Source organism: Taudactylus pleione, unplaced genomic scaffold (genome assembly GCF_031769625.1).
Source record: "Taudactylus pleione unplaced genomic scaffold, aTauple2 ptg000006l, whole genome shotgun sequence".
NCBI lineage: Eukaryota > Metazoa > Chordata > Amphibia > Anura > Myobatrachidae > Taudactylus > Taudactylus pleione.
Window position 1 is genome coordinate 14,919,227 of NW_028284409.1, and position 26,244 is coordinate 14,945,470.

Consider the following 26,244-nt stretch of genomic DNA (forward strand, 5'->3'; position numbering starts at 1 on the left):
AGATATATACACAGATATTAAAAACAGGAAATAAATGGGGAGTGCAGACACCACTCACCACTTCCAGTTCTCTTTAGCTCCATTTCCTGCATGTGAATTTTGCTTGGAGTCATTCTTATGGGGACAGGATGAACAATAGCAGTGTCCTGCAAAAGTAATGGATATGCTTTTAGGGGGAAAAAAAATGTGAAAGGAAAAAATTGTCTAGGCAATTAACCAGTGTGTTTTGTATACATGTTTAAGATACATCACATTTTATTTGAAGCTGCACCACAAATTACAACATTTGATACGTTTTTGAGACATTGGTTATATTTGTGGTTGCAGTTCTATTCAGTACAGCAATTGACTAATTTTTTTAGGTTAGGGTTTTAATAACACTAAAGAAACAATCTTACTGGTTTGCAGCTCTGTCTAGGGAAATGTGTCCTAAGAATTCTTAACAAATGCATTTTATTTTTAGATTCAAACATAGAGAAAAGACAAGAATTTATTTCAGTGCACATCCTAGTTTGTAAATATCCTAAGTACCTCATTCTCTGGAAAAATAATACAATCATATACTTTATTTATTACACTTTAAAATAAGGTGTTCTGGTGTTATGCGAAATATTAAATAAAATCAAAGTTATAGTGTTTGGAAAAGAACGTTTGTCAGATTTAAAGTGATTTAAATATCCTTCTGTCGTTAGTCAATAATGTCCCTTTTCACAAAATGTAGATCCGAGTAATAGGGTTCTTCATTTTTGTTTTTGGGGGCAGATTCAATTCAACGCGAATTGAATAGCGCCGGGAGCGAGCGCCCGGGGCTATTCAATTCAGTGCGCTGTGTGGTCGGAGAATGCCGGTTATTATGGTCATCGTGCCTTAACAAAGGTGTTAATGGGCGGTAACCATCATTCTCTGACCAAAGTGCCTGGAGCGCGACTGTTAGCGCCGCGCTATGTAGAAAAACAGCAGCGCACCCGGCACTTTGGTTGGATTTCTCTTCACATCCCCAGGGGGGTGCGAGAAGAAATCCTTAGTGCGCCCAAACAGCGTGGTGTATTGAATAGCTTCGGGAGTTCCTCCCGTCACTATTCAATAGTGCGTTGAATTGAATTCCCCCCTCGGGAGTCTTATTTCAGAGAAATTTCTCTTTATATATTGATCTCCTTCTCTATAACACTTATCACCTGATCGCTTGAAATACTCTATTTCACGGGAGAACAGATAGTATCACAATGTTCATGCATTGTTGCTTTATAAATATTTTTGTGATTAAATATTGCTATTCCAGGAGATGCAGTGTTAACTATTGCAACAAAAGTATCTGCATAGATTAAGTAACACAGAGTATCTTATGTCTTACAGTATAACAAAGGTTACAGATATCATATCCTCTACCAATATCTATTTATATCAATGCTCTGTAGATTTACTATTGTTAAATTAATCTTTTTTTTTGGTGGCTTTAATTCCGTTATCACTTGCAATCTCAATGTTATGGAGTACACTCACTCTTTCACTCTTTATCATCACTACGGCGTTGCTTACACTGGGGGTTATTTCCCATTAATTTCATGCTGTTGTTGATATGTGATAATCAGCTTGGTGCCCTGTGTATTGGTATGGTGATCAGTGACAGTAACTGAGTGCACCAAAATATTTCTTATTAGTGATTCCGTCCCCTATACTTGCAACATTATATTGAGTATGGTATGAGTCGCATGATACGATGTAGAGAACTGCGGCAGTGATTAAACCACTATACCGGCGATGACAGCTGTGACTACCAGTTCATTATACCCTGTGAATTCTGACCTTAAGACTTGGTGTTTTATCTTTCAACATTTCATTCAGTTTGACATAGTCCGCATATAATAGTGCTGTGACCAGTGGCAGTGGAGGGGAACGCCAACATGCGTTTCGCCAGAAGCTGCTTTTGCAGTGCAGTTTTATTTTTGTTCATGTCATAGTATTCTGACACGTCTGTATGACGTGTGGACATTGTAGAGAGCAATGCCCTTTGCACTAAGAGCATAGGTTGTAGACTAAAGCTGGGTAAACACTGTACAATTTTTACTTAAGATGCAATGGGGTGGAATTCAAATCAATGCGAATTGAATAGCACCGGGAGCGAGCTAATCGACATTCTCTGACCAAAGTGCTGGGCACGTGGCTGTTAGCGCCGCGCTGTGCAGAAAAACAGCTGCGCGCCCGGCACTTTGGTCTAATTTCTACTCGCTTCCCCAAGGGGGTGCGATAAGGAATCCTTAGCCCGCCTAAATAGCGCAGTGTATTGAATAACTGCAGGAGCTCCCTTCCGTCGCTATTCAACATCGCGCTGAATTGAATTCCCCTCAATGAGCTCACAATTTGTTCTTGTGAGGAAAACCTGATATTCACGCGTAAACACCATACAATGGTTCTTCTGATCTTACTATTTATCTGTCCTAGTGATCGAAAGGAAAGATCATGTCCCTGTACACACTGCACAATTATCTGTATAGTGGCCGCCTAATTATCTAAACAAAATCTGTCAGCAGATCGGTCAGCGCGTACACACTGCAACATGTTTACAATACTCTGACCATTTCTCGCATCTCTTGAGCATCATAGAAGATGAGATCAGACATTTATCTGAGATAAATGGAGGTTCCGTACACATTATGGAATCATCTGTCAGATCATACAATTCTCAGATGATCTGACAGCTAATTGTTCAGTGTGTAGCCAGTTTAAGATTTTCTTGGTATGAATTCTTCATATAGTTATGTTGAGACCTTGCAGTGGGGGGTGGGGTGTATAAAATAATGTAGTAAGATAGGAGTATTCCTACCATCATGCAGGAACACCTTAGGAACACTTTGTAAAGAATGTAAGAGTAAAATGAGGTGACCTGGACAAAAGCTTTAGGTCTCTGCAGGACTACAGAAATCCTTACTTACATGTGAATATTTCACCACATTATATTATCTAAATTGAACATAAAACTGTATTCACACTTAAAACCTTATGTCCAATAATACCTACATTTTGTGATTATAAATAGCCTTATAAAATAGCAGCATTATACCAGTATTTTACTGGAATAAACAATAAACGCAGTTAGGAAGATTAAACTCAATACATTCCAGCAGAAATATAAATATAATAATCAGAATTGTCCACCAACAGCAGCAGTCATTGATCATGCAAAAAATAATTATTGAGCTCATATAATGTACAGAATTCAGTGTTAATACATTGATTAATTTCAAACAAGCAAGCTACGTGATTGACTTACAGGATCAGCTGGTGCAATGTTAGAATCAAATTGGGTCAGAGTTTGTGAGCTTGAAGAGCGTTCGCTAAATGTCTCCCACTGCTGAACAGACAGAGGAGACACAAGTCAGCATGATAAAGAGGAAAGGAAAAGATCCAAGCAGAAATAAACCCACACTCATGGGTTACACTGTAAGTTGTGCCAATTATACAGGTCACGGGGGACGGAAGAACGAACACTAAGCTTATAAGGAGGCATTCTCCAAACCAAATGCTATGCATACAGTATATTTTTTTTATATTCTCCAGATTTTAAAGACTTTGGACATATAATATGATTTTTTGGAATTGGCAAATCCAAATACTTATCAGTGCAACCCATTTTTCTGCAGAGATTAAACTTGATATCATTGATTAATAAGACAGCATAACAGGAACTGCGTAATAATAAAGGAAAACAAAATGGAATATGTGAAGTCCCAGTAATGTAATGCGCTTTCCATCACACACTGCTGCTTTGAGGAATATTTAAGAGCGAGAGAACTTCCAGGCGACAAGCCAGGACAGAGGTTATGTATCATGCAAAACATAGATGCTTTGGTCACACCATTTATAAAGCAAACCAACCGCATCTACCAAAATAATGAAACATGCTCATCTTTTAATATTAAGTACCAATAAAAGATCAGATGTGTGCTATTACTAACAAGTAATAACAATTAGCTTTATTTAGTTTTGTAAAGCAGCCTACACTAGGCAGCAATAAACAGCCAGCATAAAGTTACAGAACTGAATATAAATTCATTATAACTAGTAGATTAGCAAGACATTTAAAGTGCACAAATGTTTACCTAAAGCTAATCGCTACACTACAATGCCATTATTAACAGTGTAAATCTAAACCGACTATGTGTATTTAGGCATGTTTATTACTTCTGCACACAGAAAATAAAGTGTATGAGATGATAGAGGGAATCTAACAGGCTGTGCTGAGTAAAAGCTGCATATATGAGCACACATTTCATTATTTTTAAAGTGAGACATGCACAACCAACCAATAAATACTATCAGCTTAAGCACATACAGTAACAGTTAACCTATCACTTAGCACCTACAACTCTGATTAAACAAAAGGAGATATAATAAATGTCTATAGGTTATGGTGAGTAGACTTAAGCTGGGTACACATTGACATATTGGCCAATGTATCTGCTGTCCCTCGGGCAGTGTGTACCCGCAATATGTCGGTGAACATCGGCGTTCATCGACATATCGCATTGGCTGTGCTGCACAGACGGTGGACAGATATGTCTGCAGACATACCAGTCCATCGGCAGGTGTGTACCGTACACAGACAGCGGCAGCCGCGAGGAGGGAAGCTGGACATGCCCCCCGCCCGCCGGGACACGCCCCCTGGTTTCCCAGGACCTGCGGGCAGGCACAGATAATGGTTGTTCAGTGTGTACGAACAACCATCATCAGCAGATATATATGCAGATCACTCGATCTGCAGATATATCTGTATAGTGTGTACCCACCTTTAGATTTGGCGATATAAACATAAGCAATCTTCTGCACTAAACATTCAGTTTTTGACTTGTTTAAACAGTTTCTTTACAGATTCAGATTACATTGTTGACAACAAAAACATAGAAAATGTACAGATGTGTCCGCAGACATCTTACCTCCTTGCGCCACAAGTCGTGTTAAACATAACTCGTGAGTGCCGTGACACTCTAGCGTCTTTTTGTGCAACTTTTTACCTTCAAATGCATCTTATTCGCAAAGTGATGCAAAAGCAGCTTCTGACGATTAAAATGATATACGGCATGCCTATATTCTGTGTGCAACTGCGGGTGTACGAGTCCGAATGCAAAATGCTGCATTACAGTGTCAGTGGCTATGACATTCTGCGCTAGAGTCACGTTGCAGCATGGCGTGACTAGAAGGGCTGTTAAACGCACAAGGAAGTAAGATGTATATGGACACATCTGTACCAGCCAACTTCACCATTCCACTTATGTGCGACATATGATTTGAATTCAAAGCAATTCCTTAACAAATGTATATCCAGCTACATCTGCTGAACGTTTATCTCAAGCACATATTATTATCTGTAAACCATATAATCTTCCTCCAGGCAGCATGAGCATCCTTTTGTTCTGGAATTTTATACAGAAACATTCTTCCCTTTTGGGCAGAGATGAAACCCTTCATTTAAATATTCAATTTGCACCTGACCCACTGTCTCCTCCAGTGTAACACATGCATAATCAAGTTCCATTATCTGGTTACATTTTATGCTTGCAACCAAAATCGGTCCCTAAGAATGGTAAAGCAGTGGAGAGCTATCAGCAACCTTCTGGCTGACCGGATACTATGCATATTTATAACAATGATCCACTTTCTTACTTTTACTGAAATGAGTATGTGCAACAACAGTGTGTGGGTGTCCACCCGCCAAATCTGGCATCCATAAAATCAAATTTGTATTAAAGCCAAAAACATCTGTTTTATAAAACCTCAGTCTGCTTCACCGATATACTGAACCACTTGGGACCAGGGGCGTTTCTAGAGAGGAGGGGGCCCATGTGCAGTCTCCGACACGGGCCCACTCCTCTCGCTCCAGCGGCTGGCAGCGCACTGAGCTGTGCGCGGCCAGTGCCGCATTTATAGACTCTGGACACTAGAGTGTGCCCAGAGTCTATAGCGCATGCGCAAGTCACTGGGAAAATGGCGCGGCGGCCATTTTCCCTGTACTGCGCATGCGCAAGTCACTGAAAAAATGGCCGCGGCGGCCATTTTCCCTGTACTGCGCATGCGCAAATGACGGGAAAATGGCAGAGGCGGACATTTTCCAGAAGTTTTTACAGCTCCGGCCCCACGCGCCACCGTGGTACTCCGGAGAGGTTAAGTACATTATGGGTGCAGGGTGTGCGGTGCGTGGCCCGTGTGCCCCGAACACCCTGCACCCATTATAGATACGCCCCTTCTTGGGACTTTGTCCTACTTTGTGATTATTCCTCCGCTTTTTCTTTTCATCTTTTTACAACTCCCCCTTCCTTCTCAACACGTTATTATTATATTTTATAAGGAGCCAAAAGTTTGCTGTGCCATATAGGTTAAACATGGAAACATTTCAAAATACCAGAGTATCAGACAATAAGTACAATACAGGTTGGGTACGGGATGCAGGCACTTGGTATCCCGGCGGTCAGAATCCTGATGCCAGAATCCCGACAGGGTTAGGATAAGTCAGTATCCTAACCTTAACCTTCCCTCCCCTGCTCCTGAAAACATGATGTAGTTTTGGTTTAAGAGGGAAAAAAAGCTTGTGTGTGCTAAACGACCAATATTGAGGGAGTACATATTTATAAGAGTCTATATTTTAACTCAAAAAAAAAAGAAAAGCAATTTTGCAAAGGTTGGTCTCCCCGATGTCTTGATAATACAATGCAAAGAATAGACTACCCTTCACTTATCAACTACACATAACTATATTAGATAGAGCTATATGTTCACTGAAATTAGTTAAAATTATTCCATTTATAAAAAAACAACAAAATTACATTATCTTAATACTATATCATGTGACAGCCATAGTACGAGAAGGTACTGTACACAAAGCTTTCTTACCTCACTACTTTGGTTCATTTCAGGCCATGTCTGGTTCAAAGATGGCATAGAAGGTGATTTACTAGGGGGAGGATCTGCAGGAGAACTTGAAAATCCTACCTCACCAGACTGATCACCAGCTAAAAAGATATAAGCAACAAAAGAACTACATTTAATGATTGCATACATCTTTTACGCCCACTGGCAGCTCCTACCTGTTACCTCCGGGGGGCCTGGGCTCTCTGCCGATCTGTACAACCGACTTGTGCGCATGTGTAGGATCACCAGGCTTCTAGGGACTGCATCAGCTGCAGCCCCTAGAAGTCCTCTATTATGCCCTGTTCACTCTCCTACCCCCCCTTCTCTCTCATATATTCAAAATGATCCAGCCTGATGAACCGGCGGATGTCATACTGTAACTAAAGCATATGGGTGCGGGAGATCATATACCCACCAGTAGCAGCGCCAGCTTCACATCGCTCACACACACATTACACGCCGTCTGCCACCTCTCCCAGAGTGGACACCCACTGCAAACCCATATGTAGCTTGGAAAGAATTGCACCAATCTGCCACCTCTATCTAAGCCGTGAGGGTACCAACCCCCCCGGGCTCAGCATGCAGCTCTCTACACCGTAGCTGCAGAGCGCACCAGAGCAGCTGCCGCCATCCCTGATCTAAGGACCTTGGCTGCGCTTCATGGTACAGCAACAGAGCATCAGGCAAGAGCACCCAGCAGCATCCCCAGAGTCTGATGGCAGCACCAGCAGCTCAGGACACCGAAGTCGGGGTTCTTCGAAGCATCCCTACAATCGCTCCCTTTACCGATGTTTATCTGGAGAACTCTCACTAGCAGTGTGTGTCCTGTGCCCGGCTCACCTGCGGTAGACTGACACCATACATTTTTATTTAATAGATTATGTTTGCAGAGAAGTCACAGCATAAAGCTTAGTCTGAAATACCTGCAGAGTCTTCTAAATCTATAAGTTTAGGCATTAAGCTTTCAGGCAGTTTTTCAGGTAAATCATATCCATTTTTTCGAGCCACTACAAGGTGAAAAGCAGCACAGAATTCATCCAAAGTCAATGCCCCGTCCTTATCAAAATCTGACAGTTCCCTGTTACAAAAATGAGAAAAAAAAACCAAATACATAAAAAGAAAAATGCTCCAGCATATTATAAAAACAGCAGCACATATGCAATTGATTTTTGGGGAAAATATCTACATTTTGTTCTTCATGGATTTCACAAATGCAGAATAAACAATTTAAGTTGATGATGAAAATGTGATATACATGTATGCTCCAAAATATAAACAAGTTGATTTTCATTTTAATGGATGTCTACTTTATAGAATTTTTAATTACAGCTTTCAAGTGCAGTGCTTGTAAAACACACAAAAAATAATGCTTAAAGAGCATTATAACACCTGTTATTTTTCCTTAATCATACCCAGCGATTGCAAGCACAAATGAGGATTGCCTTATTTCAGACGCAAAGCTAATTGCACGATTAATTTAATTGATCTGATCACTATAGCCTCAGTAAAACAATGTGCGATTCACTTAACGGACTATCCTCCTCAAGAAGTAAAAATATGATTGTTTAATGATATTTTGCCTTTACTTGTAACCTTTAAAAACATGTACAGAACGGACAGCAAAAAAAAAAAAAAAAGAATAAAAATACGGGTGCCATACAGTATGATATATGGAGATTTACCAATAACAATTTAGTCCCGGGAAAAGAGATAACTAAATAAAATCCACCCAATGTATTATACTATTGTAGTATTGGAGTGGTGTGGCTTCCATTACCTAGACAACTTCACAGGAAACTTGGAAAAACCACCAAGTACTTAAGCTCACAAAAAGGTATAATTAAAGATAAAATCTGTATTTTTCTATATATAGTAAAACCAATTTTGCAAAAAAATAATTATATATATATATATATATATATATATATATATATTTTTTTTTTTTATTTCTAATTAGACCTATTATATACCTATCCTATCCTTATACTTCAGCATGGGCATTTTAGAAAGCGTGCTGGAATCTGTTCACTGCATTCAGTTGAAGTTGGGTTATACAGTATAATCACTGAACTACCCTGCATATATTACTTAAACACACAAGTGCCCCTATTACTCCCAATACTATAAATTATTCGGTGATATAGTAATTTCACACTCCACACATTAGCTGCAACTTGATTAATAACCATTGTGGGCCTTATATAGGCTGCCAAAATGGATAAGATCAAGCTGCTTGGCCTTTGGGATGGAATGTGGGTAACTACTAGAGTCACTGAGGCCGGTTAGTATGGACAGAAAAGGACAGCACACAGACCAATAGGGTCCTACAATAGTCATCTTTCTACTGCATTTACAAACATGCCCAATAATGATTTGGTTAGGGTATACATGATGTAACATTGAGCAATAATCCTACATGGGTTGCAATAATGCACAGTGTGGCTGGCCAAGCATAAGATATGCTACAGAATGTTCTGACTGTTGACATGTCGAATTTCAACATTCACATTGGCAAGATGAGTATCCCTAACCACAGTCTAACACTAATCTCGTAAATAAAAACAAATGTGGCTGGTGACATTATGGGGTATTACTAAAGCGAGAGGTTTTAGAAATGGAGGTGTTGCCCATAGTAACCAATCAGATTTTACATTTAATTAGCACCTTCTAGAAGAGAACAGCTAGAATCTGACTGGTTGCTATGGGCAACATCTCCAGTTCTAAAAACTCTCACTTTAGTAAATATACCCCTATGAATGTCAATACAAGTACTACATTAAAATATATTCTATAAATAGACTGCGCTTTGAAATAAAAACTGTCTAAATCAAACGGGTAAATTTGGCAGCCATGTGAAAGTCTTGCAAGCCTAAAACACATGAGCAAAGAAACAGTATCTTGTACATCAAGAACCAAAAAAGCACACACAACTTACCAAATATGAGAAAGCTCTGGAATGGGAAGTTTAGACTTTGTAAAGAATTCCTTTGCAGCAGATCCTAGATAGAAGACAGGCTCTTTATTATACAAATAAGTTTACACCGAGTTGCAAACTAATTATAAAGCTGGGTGCACACTGAAGCGAGGTCGTTCAGATTTGTATGCATGATATGCGCACTCCCGTGGTCGCATGCAACATGGTTAGATTTGATGTGCTGCACATCAAACGTGATGATATGAAATGCGGTGCCATGCAGTGTAATGAAGGACAGAACGAGTGATCGCTCCGTCGTTCATTACATTGTTCTGATGTGTAGCCAGGATACGATATGTCGGGCCAATATATTGGCTGTGTACACATCGCTCAGTTAGTAACCAGCTTATCATATCTAATTGTTAACAGTTACAATTTTAAAGGGTAGAAATATAGGCTTTCATATTCCATAAATCCTTGTTTATTTTGACACTGGTTGACACTAAAGGACTTAAGCTGGGTACACATTACGATGTCTACCCAGCACGATCTCGTGAGTGATGGCACCCGGCGGAGGCACGGTTGCAGAGGGGGCATTCGGCAGCTTGGCATCGCTAGCTACATCCTCATATCTTTCTGCATGTACAAAAGATCTAAGGATGGGATGGAAAACCCGCGGGAGCGTGAGAGGGCATCGGCATGCATACATACTGGACGGTATGAACGATCGGTCGCTCCGATGCATCGGAATCGGCCAAATTGCTCAAGAAATACACTAAAAAACATATACAAAACTTGAAAGTTAAAATGTTCTGTTTTTAGTGTAACAGTATTCAAATTAAATCACTGACCTTTTATCTGGGTGGAAAGACCAGTTTGTCCAGTTATAAATAATAGGACTTACACAATAATGTATTGCTATGCACAACAAAATCCAGCTGTAAGTGAACTCAATTATTCTTAACCGTTTAAAAATGATGTCCTGTCATTCTGGAGATCATACAGATGTGTCCTTATACATCTAGCCTCCTTAAGCACTAAACAGCCATTCTAGCCGCGCCATGCTGTGGCGTGACTCGGTAGCACCGAGCATCTTTTCTTGCGACTTACCTTCAAATGCGTCTTATGTGCAAACTATTCGCAAAGAGTTAGCACAAGCAGCTTCTGCTGATTAAAAGGATATGCTACCAAGTGACATAGAGCTCCCGCGTTCTGTAGCGTGACTTGTAGCGAACGGAGGATAGATGTATGTGAACACATCTGTATATCATTGGCTGTTTATAAACTGCCATTAAAGGGTATGTGGGCACAAACAATCAAAGAACAACTCATGAAGCTTGTTCCTGATTTTCCCTGACACAGGTCATCAAGAAGTAAATTGGGCATAGATAAAATTATTCCCTGGTGATTAATAAATCAATTTTTTTGATCTGCTTAAACGTTAATCTTCCTGTGAACTACCACTGGCAGGGGCAGAGCTGTCTGCAAATATAAGTCTAAACATGGTGGTCCCAGCACACAAATATTGCAAAATCCAGCTGTCAATGACAGGTATGCTAGGTAAGATTCCTAAATCAGACGTCCCCTACCAGTCTGCACCAACAGATGATTCAGATAAACTATACAAACTTAGTAACCAGAAGACACATGTACATCTGCAATTATCAAATCAGCCAATCATGTGGCTGAAACACAATGTGTAAAACACTACAGACACGATCAAGAGTATCAGGACACCAGAATGGGGAAGAAATGTGATAATTGTGAATTGATTGTTGGTGCCAGAAACTGTAATATTTACAGTCTCTACAGTTTATAGAGAACTGTAATGCTGGGTACACACTGGCAGATATATTGGTCGATCAACTGATCAGCCAATATATCCTGTGTGCATCGGCCTGTGTACCAGCGATGTCTGAACTACGTGCATAGCCGATGGTTGCACAGGCCTGCAGGTGCCCTGCGGCCAGATGGCTGATGACGGTTAAGTGTGTATGAACAACCATGACCTGCAGATATATCTGTCTGGTGTGAACCCAGCTTAACCAAAACAGAAAAAACTGCACGCTAGAGTATCAGCATTTGTTTTCATGGCACCCTTATGGACAAAATTTTCTGTCATCCTTAGGTTCAGTTATATAGTGGTGGACGGAATTATGCTTCGATTTCCCACATATTTTATGATTGGCAGCCACCAGAACTGGCTTTGCCTAGGACATTAACTATAAATAATTTAATCCTGGACCATTAAATTGTAGTACCCCTGCAAGTGCCCCGTGGCACCCCACAGCACTGGGCTACAGCATTGGAGGACCACACTGGGTTTTGCTCCTGTCAGCTAATGCCCGCGAAACGGAGCGACATATCAGATAGATAGTCTAGTGTGTACCCATGATATGCACACTCCCGCGGGTCGTTAGAGGCATTGCCCGTCGGCTCTACTGCAGGGCCAATGGGGGATGTCGCCAACAATGTCATGCTGTAGAATACAGCATTACATACACTAAGTGTATACTTACCCGGCAGAGAGGACGATCGGTCCAGCATCCTTGGCATTCCGGCGTCAGGATTAACATAGGCGTCGGTATTTCAACACCTATGTTAAATCCCTTGCCGGGATTACGCAGCCGATGCACTCCCGCTGTATGGTGCCAAAAAGCAGCGTACAGTGCATAGACTAAATAAAAAATGACATGAAAGTTACAAAAAAATAAAATAAAAAGAGAAAAACGAACTGGGGATGCACCGCAGGCCCCCTGGAATCGTGCCCAACTCCACAGGCACTTAAAACTTACTGGCTATTTAAAGTTACAGGTTTTAGTTTAAGTGCCAGCTCCTTGGTCCCCATCCACACTCCCATGGTCCAGTGTCCCCCAGAATTGCTGCCAGAGAAAGTGTCCCTTATACACAATGCCCACAGTAGTAGTTCCCCTTATGCAATGCAGCCTGTAGTAGTGCCCCTTATGCAATGCCCCCTGTAGTAGTCCCCCCTTCCAGTGCAGAACAGCTCCCCACTGTCCCCAACTTCCGCTTACTGGATCAAACTGGATCCAGCAGGCGCACAGGCTCCTCACATCGCGGGTGACGTCTATGCACTGCATCACTTGGAACGCTGGAATGCACAGGGTATATATACATCAAACCATAGATGTCCATAAATAAGTTGTGTGTAATAATGTGAAATTACACAGGGAAAAAGTATTGAACATATGAAGAAAGGGAAGTGCAAAAAGGAATGGAAAGCCAAGACACCAGCTGAAATCTATCAGTAATAAGAAAGCAATCCTGCCCCTTGTCAGTGCAAATTAATATAAGTTGGTTCAGTCCCAACTGATGGCCTATAAGAAGGTGTCTCATTACCAAGGTGTCACACAAACATCTCATGACAGTAAAAGTAAAGAGCTCTCTCAAGATCTTCGCAACGTTATTGTTGCAAAACATACTGATGGCATTGGTTACAGAAGGATTTCTAAACTTCTGGATGCCCCAGTGAGCACTTTTGGGCTTTAACACGGAAGTGGAAAGATCATCATTTCACCATAAACCGGCCACGACCAGGTGCTCCTCGCAAGATTTCTGACAAGTAGTGAAAAGATTTATCAGAAGAGTTGTCCAAGAGCCAAGGACCACTTGTGGAGAGCTTCAGAAAGACCTGGAATTAGCAGGTACTAATTAGGTATTCCAGCTGGGATACATCTTTCCTCTGGTAATGTTACCAAAGGTAATTCAGCGGATTCGATCATTCTGGTGGCTCCAGACTGGCCGCGCCGTCATTGGTACACAGTTCTTCAAAACATGTTGGGCTGGCATCTGTGGTGACAATGATCTAATTTATTACAGACAATTGGCAACCCCTATTGAGATTTGCATCCTGTAGCCACCAAAGTGACGACTGACTGGTCTGCAGAGATAATCTGAACAACTGCCTGTTTAATCAAGGGCCTGGTTTCACCAATCGACGAAGCAATTGGTTTTGCAGTGGTGGGGCATGAAATCTGGCGAAAGGAACGGCTTCGGATGAAGCCACCATTATTTCTAGTAGCTGCATAGCCCTGAGGACTGTTGTTGCAATAGGGCTATTGAGGGTGCCCTTAGCAACAAATCAACCAGATAAGCCAACACGTTTATGCCCCACTCATGAGTAGGGCAATCATGTGTGCCATAACCTTTTGTAAAGACTCTGGGAGCGGTGGCCAAACCAAATGGCAGAGCCTGGAACTGAAAATGCTGATTCCCTATTGCAAGAGAGGTTGAGGATCCCTCTATATAGGAATATGGAGGTAGGCATCCTTGATATCTATGGAGGCCAGAAATTCCTCTTCCTCCATGGAACAAATGACTGACCTTATGGACTCCATCACGAATTTTTCCAAGCATGTAAGCCCCTGAGATTGAGAATGGGACAAAAGGACCCATCTGGTTTCTCTACCAAGAAAAGACTGGCGCTGTTGTCCCGGAACCGGAATTACTACTCCAAAATCGGAAAGCGCAGAAATTGCCTGTATGAGAGCCGCCATTCGCAACCAACCACAGGGAGAAGTGGAAAATAATCTTTCTGGAACAGGACCCTCCAAATCTAAAATGTAATCCCTGGTTGCTATTTGATTTACCCAAAAATCTGGATTGGGTTGAACCCAAGATTCCTAGAATTTGAGTAAGCGGCCTCCCACCAGAGGACGGGTCCCAGTTCTGTAACAGTTATGTGGATTGATCTGCTAGCATAGCTGCAGGGCGACTGGTGCCAGGGACAGCACATCCCCTAAAGGTCCCTCTCTGGGGACCCCTAGGTACACCCCCAGGCGGCCTGAAAGCTTCCCCTGCCTTGAGTCTGAAAGGAACGAAGCCTAGAGGATTTCGGTTTTAGTGTTGTTACAGGAAGGTAAGGACTTTTTTGACCCGAGAATAATTTTAGTTAATTCTGGACCAAAGAAAAGACCTCCTTCAAAAGACAATGCCTCTAAAGCAGTGGTTCTCAAACTTGGTCCTCAGGACCCCACACAGGTCACATTTTCCAGGTCACCCAGCAGGTGCACAGGTGTAGTCATTACTCACTGACACATTTTAAAAGATCCACAGGTGAAGCCAATTTCACTTGTGATTCTGTCAGGAGATCTGCAAAACATGCACCGTTTGGGGTCCCCGAGGACAGAGTTTGAGAACCTGTGCTCTAAAGCATGCTTGGACTCTATGTCTGCCTTCCATGTTTTAAACCATAGCAAATGCTTGGCGGAAACAGCCAACGCCGAAATATGAGACTGTACCCGATTATTATCTATTAAAACATCACCTATATAGGTTAGAGCTTACAAAATCTGATCAGCTAAAGAGCTAGCTCCATACAAATCCCCTGATTGAAAACCAGTAATCATTTGGCTCATCCAGGGATTGATGGCCTTTATCACCCAGACGCTGGCCAGAATTGGGCGCAGCGAGACTCCTGACAAAGTGAATATAGATTTAAGTACAGCCTCATTCTTCCTATCCATAGGATCGTTAGGTGTTACAGACTGTGTTGTGGGAATAACAGTATTCCTGACCAAACTAGCAATAGGAGCATCCACCATGGGTTGGTAACTTCTTTCGAAAAAGGATAAAGATACTTACATTTTTTCGGAATATGAAATTTGTGATCAGATTTTAACCAGGCTTCTTTTAATATTTCCTCAAGATATGAAAATTCTGGGAAAGCAGATACGTTTCTTGTTACGTTTAAGGAAAGAAACTGAACTAGTTACTGGAATAGCGGTTTCCTGTATATGCAAAGTCTCCCTGACCGCATCTATCAACATGGAAACTCCAAAATCAGAATCACCCTCCCAGTTTGAGGTGTCTTCCCAGTCATGATCCACTTCCCCTTCTTCCTGGGAAGAGGTAGCTGAAGCCTCTTCTCCAGGAAAATCCACTGAGGAATGGCCTGAACGTCTTTGCGGCTGTGGTCCCTGCTGACATTACCAGTTTATTTAGGGACGTTGCCATCTGAGCGAGACATCGTCCTATATTCTGGGCCCATCTGGGCTCTACCGAGGGATCAGACAGACAAAGTAGGAGCTTGAGCACAGTGTTATCATATAATTTGCCTGAGAGTGATATAATTCAACTATGGCCTCAACCATAGACCTGGCCCAAGCAGACATCACCTGTTCCATAGAACCTCCCAGTAATGAATCCCCCTGTGAACAACCAGCACAGAGCGACCCTGGGTCTGTACCTTTTAACAATTTTTTCTCACATTTTATACAAGTATAAAAGGTGACTGATCCCTGTTTTTTGGAACCCTTGTCTAGCTTATCCATACTGAGATAGGAAGACAATACAGATAGCTACCTAAATTCCTCTGGGAAAAGTGTAGCACTGATTGAATAGAAAAACCTAAGGGGCTAATTTAGACTCTAATTCACCCATCTGTTAAATGCAAAAACCCCGGACTCTTAGAAGTCCATATTCCTTGCAAAAAAACAAAGACAAACAAATGTTTAGTATACCCCTGTATGTTAGTGCCTACATTCTTGAGAACCAGTGCAGTAAAGATGTTTATATATACACATAACAATATTATAAGCCCAACAAAGATCACCAGGTTAATACCCAAAAGTAAAAATCCCAGTTAACTGATTATCTGTGTTGGGTTTATCTGGGTTTCTATCTGTGTTGGTTTTTATCTGTGTATAGTAATCATGTTTTGGTAAATTGTGTATGTAGGTTTGCTAAATTAGTACTTGGCCAGTAGCTACCGAAGTCAAATAACTTGTATAGGTTGTATACTTGGTCAATAAAGTTGATTCTGAACCCGATCTGTTAGTACACAGCCATCCCCTGTAATCTGCAGTGAGTCTCCTTCAAGCAGAACTTCAGCCGCTCTCAACAGCTGTTTGTGCATGGCTCTGAAGGCGCATGAGATACGGAAACTGAATTACCTGGGGGAGGTGTGGCCGGGCACGCCGTCGGCGTCCTGCTTCACTCAGAACACCTGACGTTATCCTAGCCTCTGGCATTTCCATCCAGAGACTACAGCCGCGGCCCAGAATGAGGACGTCACCAACGGCACGCCCGCACGTGCAACAGCGCCGCGTCCTGGGGCAGTTCAAGCCCCTCTCTCCCACAAAGCCACCAAAGGGAACGTCGGGGTCCTGAAAGCATCGGGTGCTGTGGAAGCCCAGAGAGGTGTGAGACACACCAACCCTTCAGCGCAGTCATGTGAGTAACAGCATACCCGGCCGCTCTGCTCAAAAACGGTGTGCAGGGAAGCAGTAGATACAGGCAACAAGGTCCTTTACATATAACGTGTATATAAAGCTTACCTTCTCTTTTGCCAGCGGCCCCCTCAGAGGTCTGTCTGGTATGGAAGGAGACCCAAGGACCATGTAGTTTGGTGACTCTCCCAGGGGCCATCTTCAGAGTGGGATACAGGGTTCACACAAACTTCTTATTCTAACTCACACTCTGCTAATGCTTGTCACCTGTTGTCAGGAACTAAGCACCCAAACCAAACGGCAAAATAAAATGAAAGCTAACTAAAAGCTAGTACCCATCTAGTGCCTTAATCCAAGGCACTAAAAACATGACTGAGCTTATGGTGGAAGGGGAGGGGTTATATATGGGGTGGGAACAAGTTTTAATTAGTTAGTGTCCGACTCCACACCTCACTATGCATAACCCAGAAGTAATTGCATTCCCCAGAAGGATGAAAAAGGAAGCAAGACTAGTCACAGTTTGGTCTAAAGAATTTGGGATTGTATTAGAACTATGCCAAGGAAAAAGAACAAGAGAAATAGTTCATAATTCATAATGGCTTCAGTGAATGATCTTTGAACTACTGTATCCAAATTCAGGTATACGTAGACCATGGCCCTGATTCAGAGATGTACACGAATTTCACCGCCACTGCACTTTTGTACACAGAAGCTGTTCAAAATTATTCAAAAGCCGCAAGTGGCTCTTAAATAAAAAGACGCCCACCACCGGCTTCTCTGATCCGCTGCTACATCCAAAGAGGCAGCCATCGGATCAACTGCATGAACACTGGACAACTGAGTAACCCGCAGGATGTCTGGCAAACTCCCGATGCCAGGGCCAATGAAGTTGCATCAAGAACGCAGCCACTGGGTTTGGCACGGCCAGAAAATTGGGCCCTGTTTACTGGTACGCCCCCTGTCACCACCCCCAGCAACATGTCAATCATGATGCGGCTTTTGTGGCACTGTGACCAACGCTGCAGGACCAGATCACCACATGCGCTGTGCGAGTCCTGTGCATGCAATTTGAAACAGAAAAAACAGATACAGAGAATAAACATTGGAAGAATCTAAGGTCAGGGGCTAAAAGAAACAATTGCACAAACAGGAAACCAAGAGATTATAATTATTACCAGTTATTTATATAGAGCATACATATTCCGCAGCACTGTACAGAGAATATTTTGGCCATTCACATCAGTCCCCGCCCCAGTGAAGCTTAGAATCTATATTCCGTATCACATGCACACTAGGGTTAATTTTGATGGGAGCCAATTAACCTACCAGTATATTTTTGGGATGTGGGAGGAAACTGGAGTACTCGGAGGAAACCCACGCAAGCACATGGAGAATATACAAGCTCCAGACAATTAGGGCCGTGGTGGGAATCTAACCCACAACCTCAGCGCTGTGAGGCAGTCATGCTGCAGGACATGCAACTATACTAATAGAGAGACACTGTATTCTGGCACCTGGTAGTGATTAAGTACACTTTATAAAGGTGCTGGCTCAGTCACCCAGGTAGGGCATTCCTTTAGTTAACCAGTTATCACTAAAGAAGGATAGCCAGAAAATGCCTTCTCAAAAACAAAATAAAACATCCTTTCCAGTATGGTTTAGGTGGGTATCTGAGCTCAGAATAAACATAAGACTTATGGAATTATGCTGTACAGACAAAAGAGACAAGAGTGAAGCTGTCTTGTCATAATGCACAATGCCAAGCGAATTGAACACCAAGCAGCATCTATTTATCATTCATTTGTATATTGCTCTAGTGACACTATATAATGTACCGCTTTTCAGAGAACACAGAATCTCCCCTTTCAGTCACTACCCAATTGAACATCTCACTCACACTAGGGTCCATTTTTTGGTCAGAAAACAATTGATCTACCAGTGATGATGGTTTGGGGTTGTTTTTTAGCCACAGGAGCTTCAGGTCAACCAATTATTGAATTCACCATAAATTCCCCATTATACCCTGAGAAGTCTAATGGAACATGCAAATTCATCTGTTAATGTTGCAACAGAGCAATGATCTTAAGCATGCTAGCCTGGGGTGGAGGTTTGGGAATGGACAAAACCTTATAAGAGCTGTGTATACACAAATGCCTCAAGCATCAATGAACTAAGGCAGTGATATAAAGACTGGGACAAAACCTGAAAACTGATAAAAAGGATGATAAATTCATACACAAGATAATCAAGCGCAAGTAATTGCTGTTAAAGCTGGATCTACAAAGCAACAATCATTTTGTGTGCTTCCCTTTCCCGTATTCATGGCTCCATCATTTTGAATAAATAATTACAAAGTGTAAGTATTACTTGTCACATGAGATTAATGACATTTTAGAAATTGAGGATCTGATTACAGGTAATTACATTCTGCTAAGTAAAAACAAAGAACTGGAATAGAGCATGTTCTTTTCACATAACTGGATTTACAGCCTTGACAACTTTCACAGCTTCACTACAGAGAAGCATTTTGGCATAATCATTTGATTAACTGAACTTCGTATTTAAAAAGTTATCTGTACAGCAGGTACAATAGCATTGGGGCTAACTCAGGAGAACTTTTTCTTTTCTTACCAGGGTATTTAGACTGCAGAGCGAAATCTAATATATAGTATGACATAGAAAATAAAAACATTGTTATTATTTCAATATAGTTCGGTCAAAAGGCAAATTTGAAATATGTTACATGAATTTTCATGTTAATTACATCTAACAATGGATGTAGTAATCCTGAAATGGTTGTACTTTCTAATGCACTATGCAAATCTGAGGTTTTTTTTTCCATATGATTGATCACAAGCAACACAGTCTGGACCCTACTATAAATAACTTTTCAAGCAGTTGAGAATATTTACAAAAAGTCCTTACCTGGGATAAATCCATTTAGGTCGGGCTGAATGTTTTTGAACTGATTTACATAATACTGCCTTTGTTCATCTGTGATCTTCCATGGATCATCATAACTAGTGGATTGTCTACGAATTTCATTTGTAGTGGTGGCTGACGCCACAGTGCGCACAGTTGTCTGGTCCTGGAATTAGAAGTTCATTCTTTCCTCAGGCTGAATCAGACAGATTGTAATAGAGTGGTGAGACAGTCCTATTGGTGCAATGCGGGCTGACATGTTTTTTCTATTGTCAAATTAGATATGACTGTGTGAAAACGATATTGAGGAACAAATACGCATAAAACGACAAACAAAAGCCTGAGTGCATGCTTTTCCATTTTGCAAAAGGATTTGCCATGTAATAAAGCAAAAGTACTAATGGGGAATACAAAAGTAAAAGAAGCATGAACCGAGCAGTGGAGAGTGCATGTGGATGAAGTCACTGCAAACTAATAAAGTGGTTGTTTAAAATAAACCCGGTTATTTTAAATGTTTTGCATTTAATGGTGTATTAACGGACCGAATGCTATATACTACAAGAGTACAAAGAAACTAAAACAAACCTACAACAACAAATTATTACTAAGCGTTTTGAAGTGGCTGAACATCTTTCACTGGTAATATGTACTTTATGCTGCTGTTTAGCATTCAGTTATGTCACAACAGTGTACTGTGGGACCTTATAATTGGTAAACAAAAATTGTTGGCCCAAAAACAAAATCTTATCTGAAACAGGAAACTACAGCAATATACTTAGATATTACAAAACTACAATTTGCTCACTATGAGAGAAACCACCACATCTGAAATGTGCACAGCATATTCTTCAGTAAAAGTACAAGTAACGTTTTACAGCACAGCTATACTGCAAGTAAGATTAGAATGGAGTATTAGGGTATCTTGTTGATGCATTCTTGTCACTGGCCTAAAAACCCTAATACAGAATCACTCAAGATTTTAATAAAACTAGAATTTGGAGCTTGGTAGAAAAGCTATAGTTAACTTTATCCTGGCTGTTAAAGCAAGAAAGAACTTTATATTATCCATTCAAATGCACCAAAAAAAGCCACTGCAAAATGAAAGAAAAAAGCCATCCGAATGAAGCAAATCAAATGAAGCAAATGAATACGCAACTGATAAAATGTCACACCTGGACAGAGGCAGGATGCATGGCTAAAAGAGCACTGCTTGGTGGGGTATCTGCAAAACTGACCCAATTTTCCTGATGTGGAAGTGGAGAGTGTGCAGGCCATATTCCTTCACCAGATGAACTACCTGCAATGAAATTAAAATGAAATTAATCACATGACTACATAGTTATGTAGTAAGGTTGAAATAATTTTAAAAACATAATTAAAATGCATAACACAGCTCCATCAAGTTGAACATTTCATATTTTGGAATTGTTTATCCAAAGTCAAGCATCCCCAGTGTAACAATTTAGTTGTACAATGTGGGAAAGAGGTTATCAGATACCAAAAATGTATCTCTCTCTGCTCCACACTTACATCTGATGCCTTCAGTATACACTGCCTATTCATAGATTTCCTCAAATAGAACATCTACAACAACTATTCCATCAGGATGAGTGACATGATTCCTAGTTTTGGCCATCACACAGTGCACATAATTGAAATAGACATATTTCAATTATGTGCAATTATTATCCCACTGGGGAAAAGGTGAGTTAAAGACAGGCAAGGTTGGCGAATGCGTGAAGGCGGGCATTTTTTAGTCTCCCAACAGGGTGTTGTGGGGCATTGGTTATGTCAGTGTGAAGGTTGGGTGGACTTGGTTCAGGCCAGACACTGTGTTCTGGGGGCCGTGGAGTGTTCCTTGGGTGCGCGCCTCCAATGTCCATCTCCATGTGGGGTTATTTAGACCATGTTAATTTCTTGCTCAGTGTGTACTTTCTTTTGAATTCTTCAAATTGGGAGGTCTGGAACGAGTTTGCGTGTGCAGCCCATGCTATCACAACTTCCCTATCTGATTGTTGCAGGAACGTTTGACACCGTTTATTGGCTAACGCTCTTGCATACACACTATCCAATTATCGGCTCAAAAATTGCATAATGTCTACTTGGCTTTAGATGCAATGGTGACATAGCTGTTTGTGTTGGCAGCGGAAGGACTGTTTTTTTTTTTTGTTTTGTTTTTTTATAGGCTGCAGTGGGAAATCAGGGTTAAATGTAACAGCATAAAATAATGTGCTGCCAACATAATTTAATCAACTTAAACATAACAAAAATATAACTTTTTACAGACTTTTATTAAATAAGAAAAAAAACTCAGCTCCTGAGTTCAGTACTTTGTTTTATGTGATAACAGCGCAGTTTACAATCACACCTGTTTGTGCTTCAGTGTACGGTGCCCAGAGAGGACCAGACCCCGTCACAGGCCGTTCACTGTTTCCTCCACTGGCATGCCGGCTGTGCTTCCTCCAAGAATGTGGAGATGAAGGTGGGGACTGCTCAGGGGACACGACAGGTGAAGTGGACTCCTAACATAAAAAGAAAAAAAGTAGAAGTTAGCTCAGCAGAATGATCACTGGAGAATAAAACGGAGCTATAAACTTAAAAAAAAAAAAAAAAAAAAAAAAAAGTAGATATTCCTGCAGTCCTGAATTTTTATGTGAGCATTAAAAATAAAAGGTAAGATTTAGAATTCATAGGGGGGCATTTAAATAATTTGCTTGGGAGCTATTCAATTACTTCCTGCCACTTCAGGGATAGTCATGAACTAACAGCTTATTGCGCCCGACACTTAGGGCCGTATTCAATTAGAAGCGAAAAGTCTGTTTCGGCGATACTTTTTCGCTGATGACGTAATCTACAACAACTATTCCATCAGGATGAGTGACATGATTCCTAGTTTTGGCCATCACACAGTGCACATAATTGAAATAGACATATTTCAATTATGTGCAATTATTATCCCACTGGGGAAAAGGTGAGTTAAAGACAGGCAAGGTTGGCGAATGCGTGAAGGCGGGCATTTTTTAGTCTCCCAACAGGGTGTTGTGGGGCATTGGTTATGTCAGTGTGAAGGTTGGGTGGACTTGGTTCAGGCCAGACACTGTGTTCTGGGGGCCGTGGAGTGTTCCTTGGGTGCGCGCCTCCAATGTCCATCTCCATGTGGGGTTATTTAGACCATGTTAATTTCTTGCTCAGTGTGTACTTTCTTTTGAATTCTTCAAATTGGGAGGTCGGGAACGAGTTTGCGTGTGCAGCCCATGCTATCACAACTTCCCTATCTGATTGTTGCAGGAACGTTTGACACCGTTTATTGGCTAACGCTGGTTTCAACTTATCCCTGTATTCAATTGTAGCGTATTTTCGCCGGCGCGATAACGCAATGCAATAAGCGAAAAAGTTTTGCCTATGAATACCTGGCGGAAAAAAGTGCTGAATTGGGGTTTTGGGATGCAACGTTGCGGGAACCACCTTGCACCCTTTGGACATCCCCCCTGATGCTAACTGCATCAAAAAACGCAAAAAAAACCACCACAAAGGACACCCCAAAATAGCACTGAAAAAATGGTCGAAAAATTCAAAGTGGGGGTACAAATTCAAAAACTAGCGAAACAGCTTTTGGGGGCGGTCTGCAAGTATGGGAGAGGTGTTTTTTGGATTGCAGGTGTTTGCTGAAGGTGCGTTTTTGGTGCTTTTTAATTCTTGTACCCATTTTCATGTACCCCAAATTTGATAGAAATACTTATTTTCCCCCCAAAACGTTGCAAAATGCTATTCTTCACCACCTGCTGAAAGACACTAAATAGCGCCTATTGAGACCATTTAAAAACCCCATATACCTTTAGCAAGGTAATTCAGGGGTACCCATAGTGATCCCCCATATCAGTGCATCTTTTGGGGGGTGTCAGGCTGATTTACCCAAAACTGAGAACTTTTTACCGATTTAAGTTACACCAGTCGTGTTTTTGCCGATTTGGAATTGAATACGGGGATAAGCAGGGACGAACGCAATACTCTTACGGAAAACCAGCGATGACTGTGAAAAGTCCAGCAATGGAATTTTCGCTTCTAATTGAATATGCCCTTAGTCCTGGAGCTGCAGCTTAACGCGGCTAAGCCAGTGCATCATGCCTTCTGCATTGTTTTTAATATGCATTTGTTCTTTGCAAGCTCCAGCTAGTGGTCAGCCTGCTATTAGCTTAACTTAACATCTTAGGCTTCCTTAGTAGGTCCCAAATGTATCCTGGGTAGTTCATAGCGCAAACTCCATCTTATATCTCATATGTCTCAGCAAAGAGGTGCAGTATATTTCTCCCCAGCATTGATGGTATGGACTCTGACCTAAATCTGCTATCATTAGATAAGCTATAGCTCAGTATGTTATAGGTTTGTAATTCATGAAGCTCATACTGTACTCATGGCTGGTTTCTTTGTTTGCTACAGTTTTACCATTATTTCATCTAATTACTACAATAAACAACATTCTTCAGATCTAGATTGGTTTATTAAATATGAGGAGTTGTTATGCAGTCTCTAATTATACATAGACCAAATGGAAGATTAGAGTGAGGGCATAACACTAAAACATTGGCTGAGTGGGACACAAATGTTCTGACTCACAGAACTGCCACACTTCCAGTTCAGCTATCTCCATGTGACAGAACAGCAGTTTCTACAGTCTGTAAACAGTGGCCAATCAGAAATAGGAGTACCGCCATTTAACTTCACAGAAACCTGCACACTGTCAGAGCAGCCATCAGCATACGACAATACATCAGTCACTGCAGTCAAGCATCTTCCTAAGACCCTGACTTCCCAGAGATCCGCTACCCTCTCAACAGTTTCCCACTGCAACACAGTAGTCTCTACACAGTCAAGTATCTACACCATGTCACAGAAAAAGACACCCTCATATAAAACAAGGTCCCAAACCTTGTTCCTCAAAATCCTCATCTGTCAGTAATGCAGCCATCTCTGAATGTGCAACAGCTGAAGCCACGAAAGTACTGGCCAACTTTGCAGAGCAAGAAATGCAATTGAAATCACGTCTGGAGGCAGAAAGATATGTAGAAAAACTGCTCAGAGGCTATTATGGAGAAGCTCGCTGCAGAGAATGAAGCTGCAGCTGCAATAGTTAAAGCAGAGTTTCTGAAAACTGCAGAATACCTTGATATGAAAAGATTCCACATTTATGTCAACAATCTGATGCAACAAATTATTCGATCCACCAATCCAAAACAGTGGCAGTATGTATCACTACTGTTGACAATCCTGCAGATCACAGTAGGATCCTATCACAGCCATGATCCTTAAAGTAACTTCATTGCTCACAGGGCCTAAATACTTGTACAAAATAGATTGGAACATTCCTGAAAGTTACACATTTGAGCTAGTAGACAAAGCCTCAGATGTCAAAATCCATACACAAGAGTGTACATTCAATACCACAATCTAAGCTATTGTCAACTCCGGACCCTTGACTTTGGTTTCTAATATCTTACTTCTGCCACTCTTCTTACGCAGAAGTCAGGGACTATCCATGTTCCTTCTTGAGCGTTCAACACCAAGTACTTATTCAAATGTCAAAAGAGACAATTACAAAGCCTTGCAAACACCTCCTGGGACAGGTGGAAATTACAGTATATCTCTACCTTACAGCCAAGGAACAATGGAAAGGTGCCAAACCTAACTTAAAACCTGTCGACATTGTGCTTGTCAAATTTCCAGTCACAATGCATTAAGTGGCCCTTAAGTCTGGTCAACAAAGCATTCTCAAGCAAAGATGGGATGGTCCTTAAGGTCGAGGTTAAGATATGCAAGCAGGGAGAGACTAAAACTGGGTACACACTAGACTATGTGTACACCCAGCAACGGCACAATATATCGGGCGGTCTGCACATACTACATTATCTGGTGTATGACGACCGCATGATATATCATTCCGCTGCATGCAGAAGCATGGTGTCAACCGTCGGATTTTCCGATCTGCCATGCATGCACAGCAGATCAGAAGATGCGACGAACGGGAGCACGTAATCACCCGTACACACTGAACGATGTGACCAATATAACGTACAGATCCGCGTCGGAACTATATATATTCAGACCTATCGCTTAGCGTGTACCTAGCATTAGTGGTTTCTTAGACCAGTATATGAATGGATTCGGTTGTAACCTACTGAGGTTTAAACTGTGGTATTAGCCGATGCCAGACGGGGAGTGTCATGCATTTAGCAATGTTCGCAAATACGCGCTATAGAACGTATTTTACCCGATATCGGGCACTGGGGACTAACTTTTTTAAAGTACCCGGGTCCCCGGGGA

At 41.4% G+C, this 26,244-nt stretch overlaps 1 protein-coding gene across 6 annotated transcripts in view; it reads right to left on the reverse strand.

Moving 5' to 3' along the window:
- REPS1 (RALBP1 associated Eps domain containing 1) overlaps positions 1-26,244 on the reverse strand; it is a 116,922-nt gene that overhangs the window by 44,654 nt on the left and 46,024 nt on the right. For 2 of the 6 annotated variants that reach the window (XM_088453844.1, XM_088453836.1), the window contains exons 4-11: positions 22,295-22,448; positions 21,099-21,223; positions 19,930-20,092; positions 9,836-9,899; positions 7,824-7,978; positions 6,883-7,001; positions 3,269-3,349; positions 59-146 (exon numbers count right to left, since the gene is read on the reverse strand). In XM_088453844.1, coding sequence (XP_088309970.1) covers positions 59-146; positions 3,269-3,349; positions 6,883-7,001; positions 7,824-7,978; positions 9,836-9,899; positions 19,930-20,092; positions 21,099-21,223; positions 22,295-22,448 — 949 coding nt within the window. The remainder of the gene's footprint in view (positions 1-58; positions 147-3,268; positions 3,350-6,882; positions 7,002-7,823; positions 7,979-9,835; positions 9,900-19,929; positions 20,093-21,098; positions 21,224-22,294; positions 22,449-26,244) is intronic. The other 4 variants (XM_088454028.1, XM_088453959.1, XM_088453850.1 and 1 more) reach the window with 3 other exon arrangements.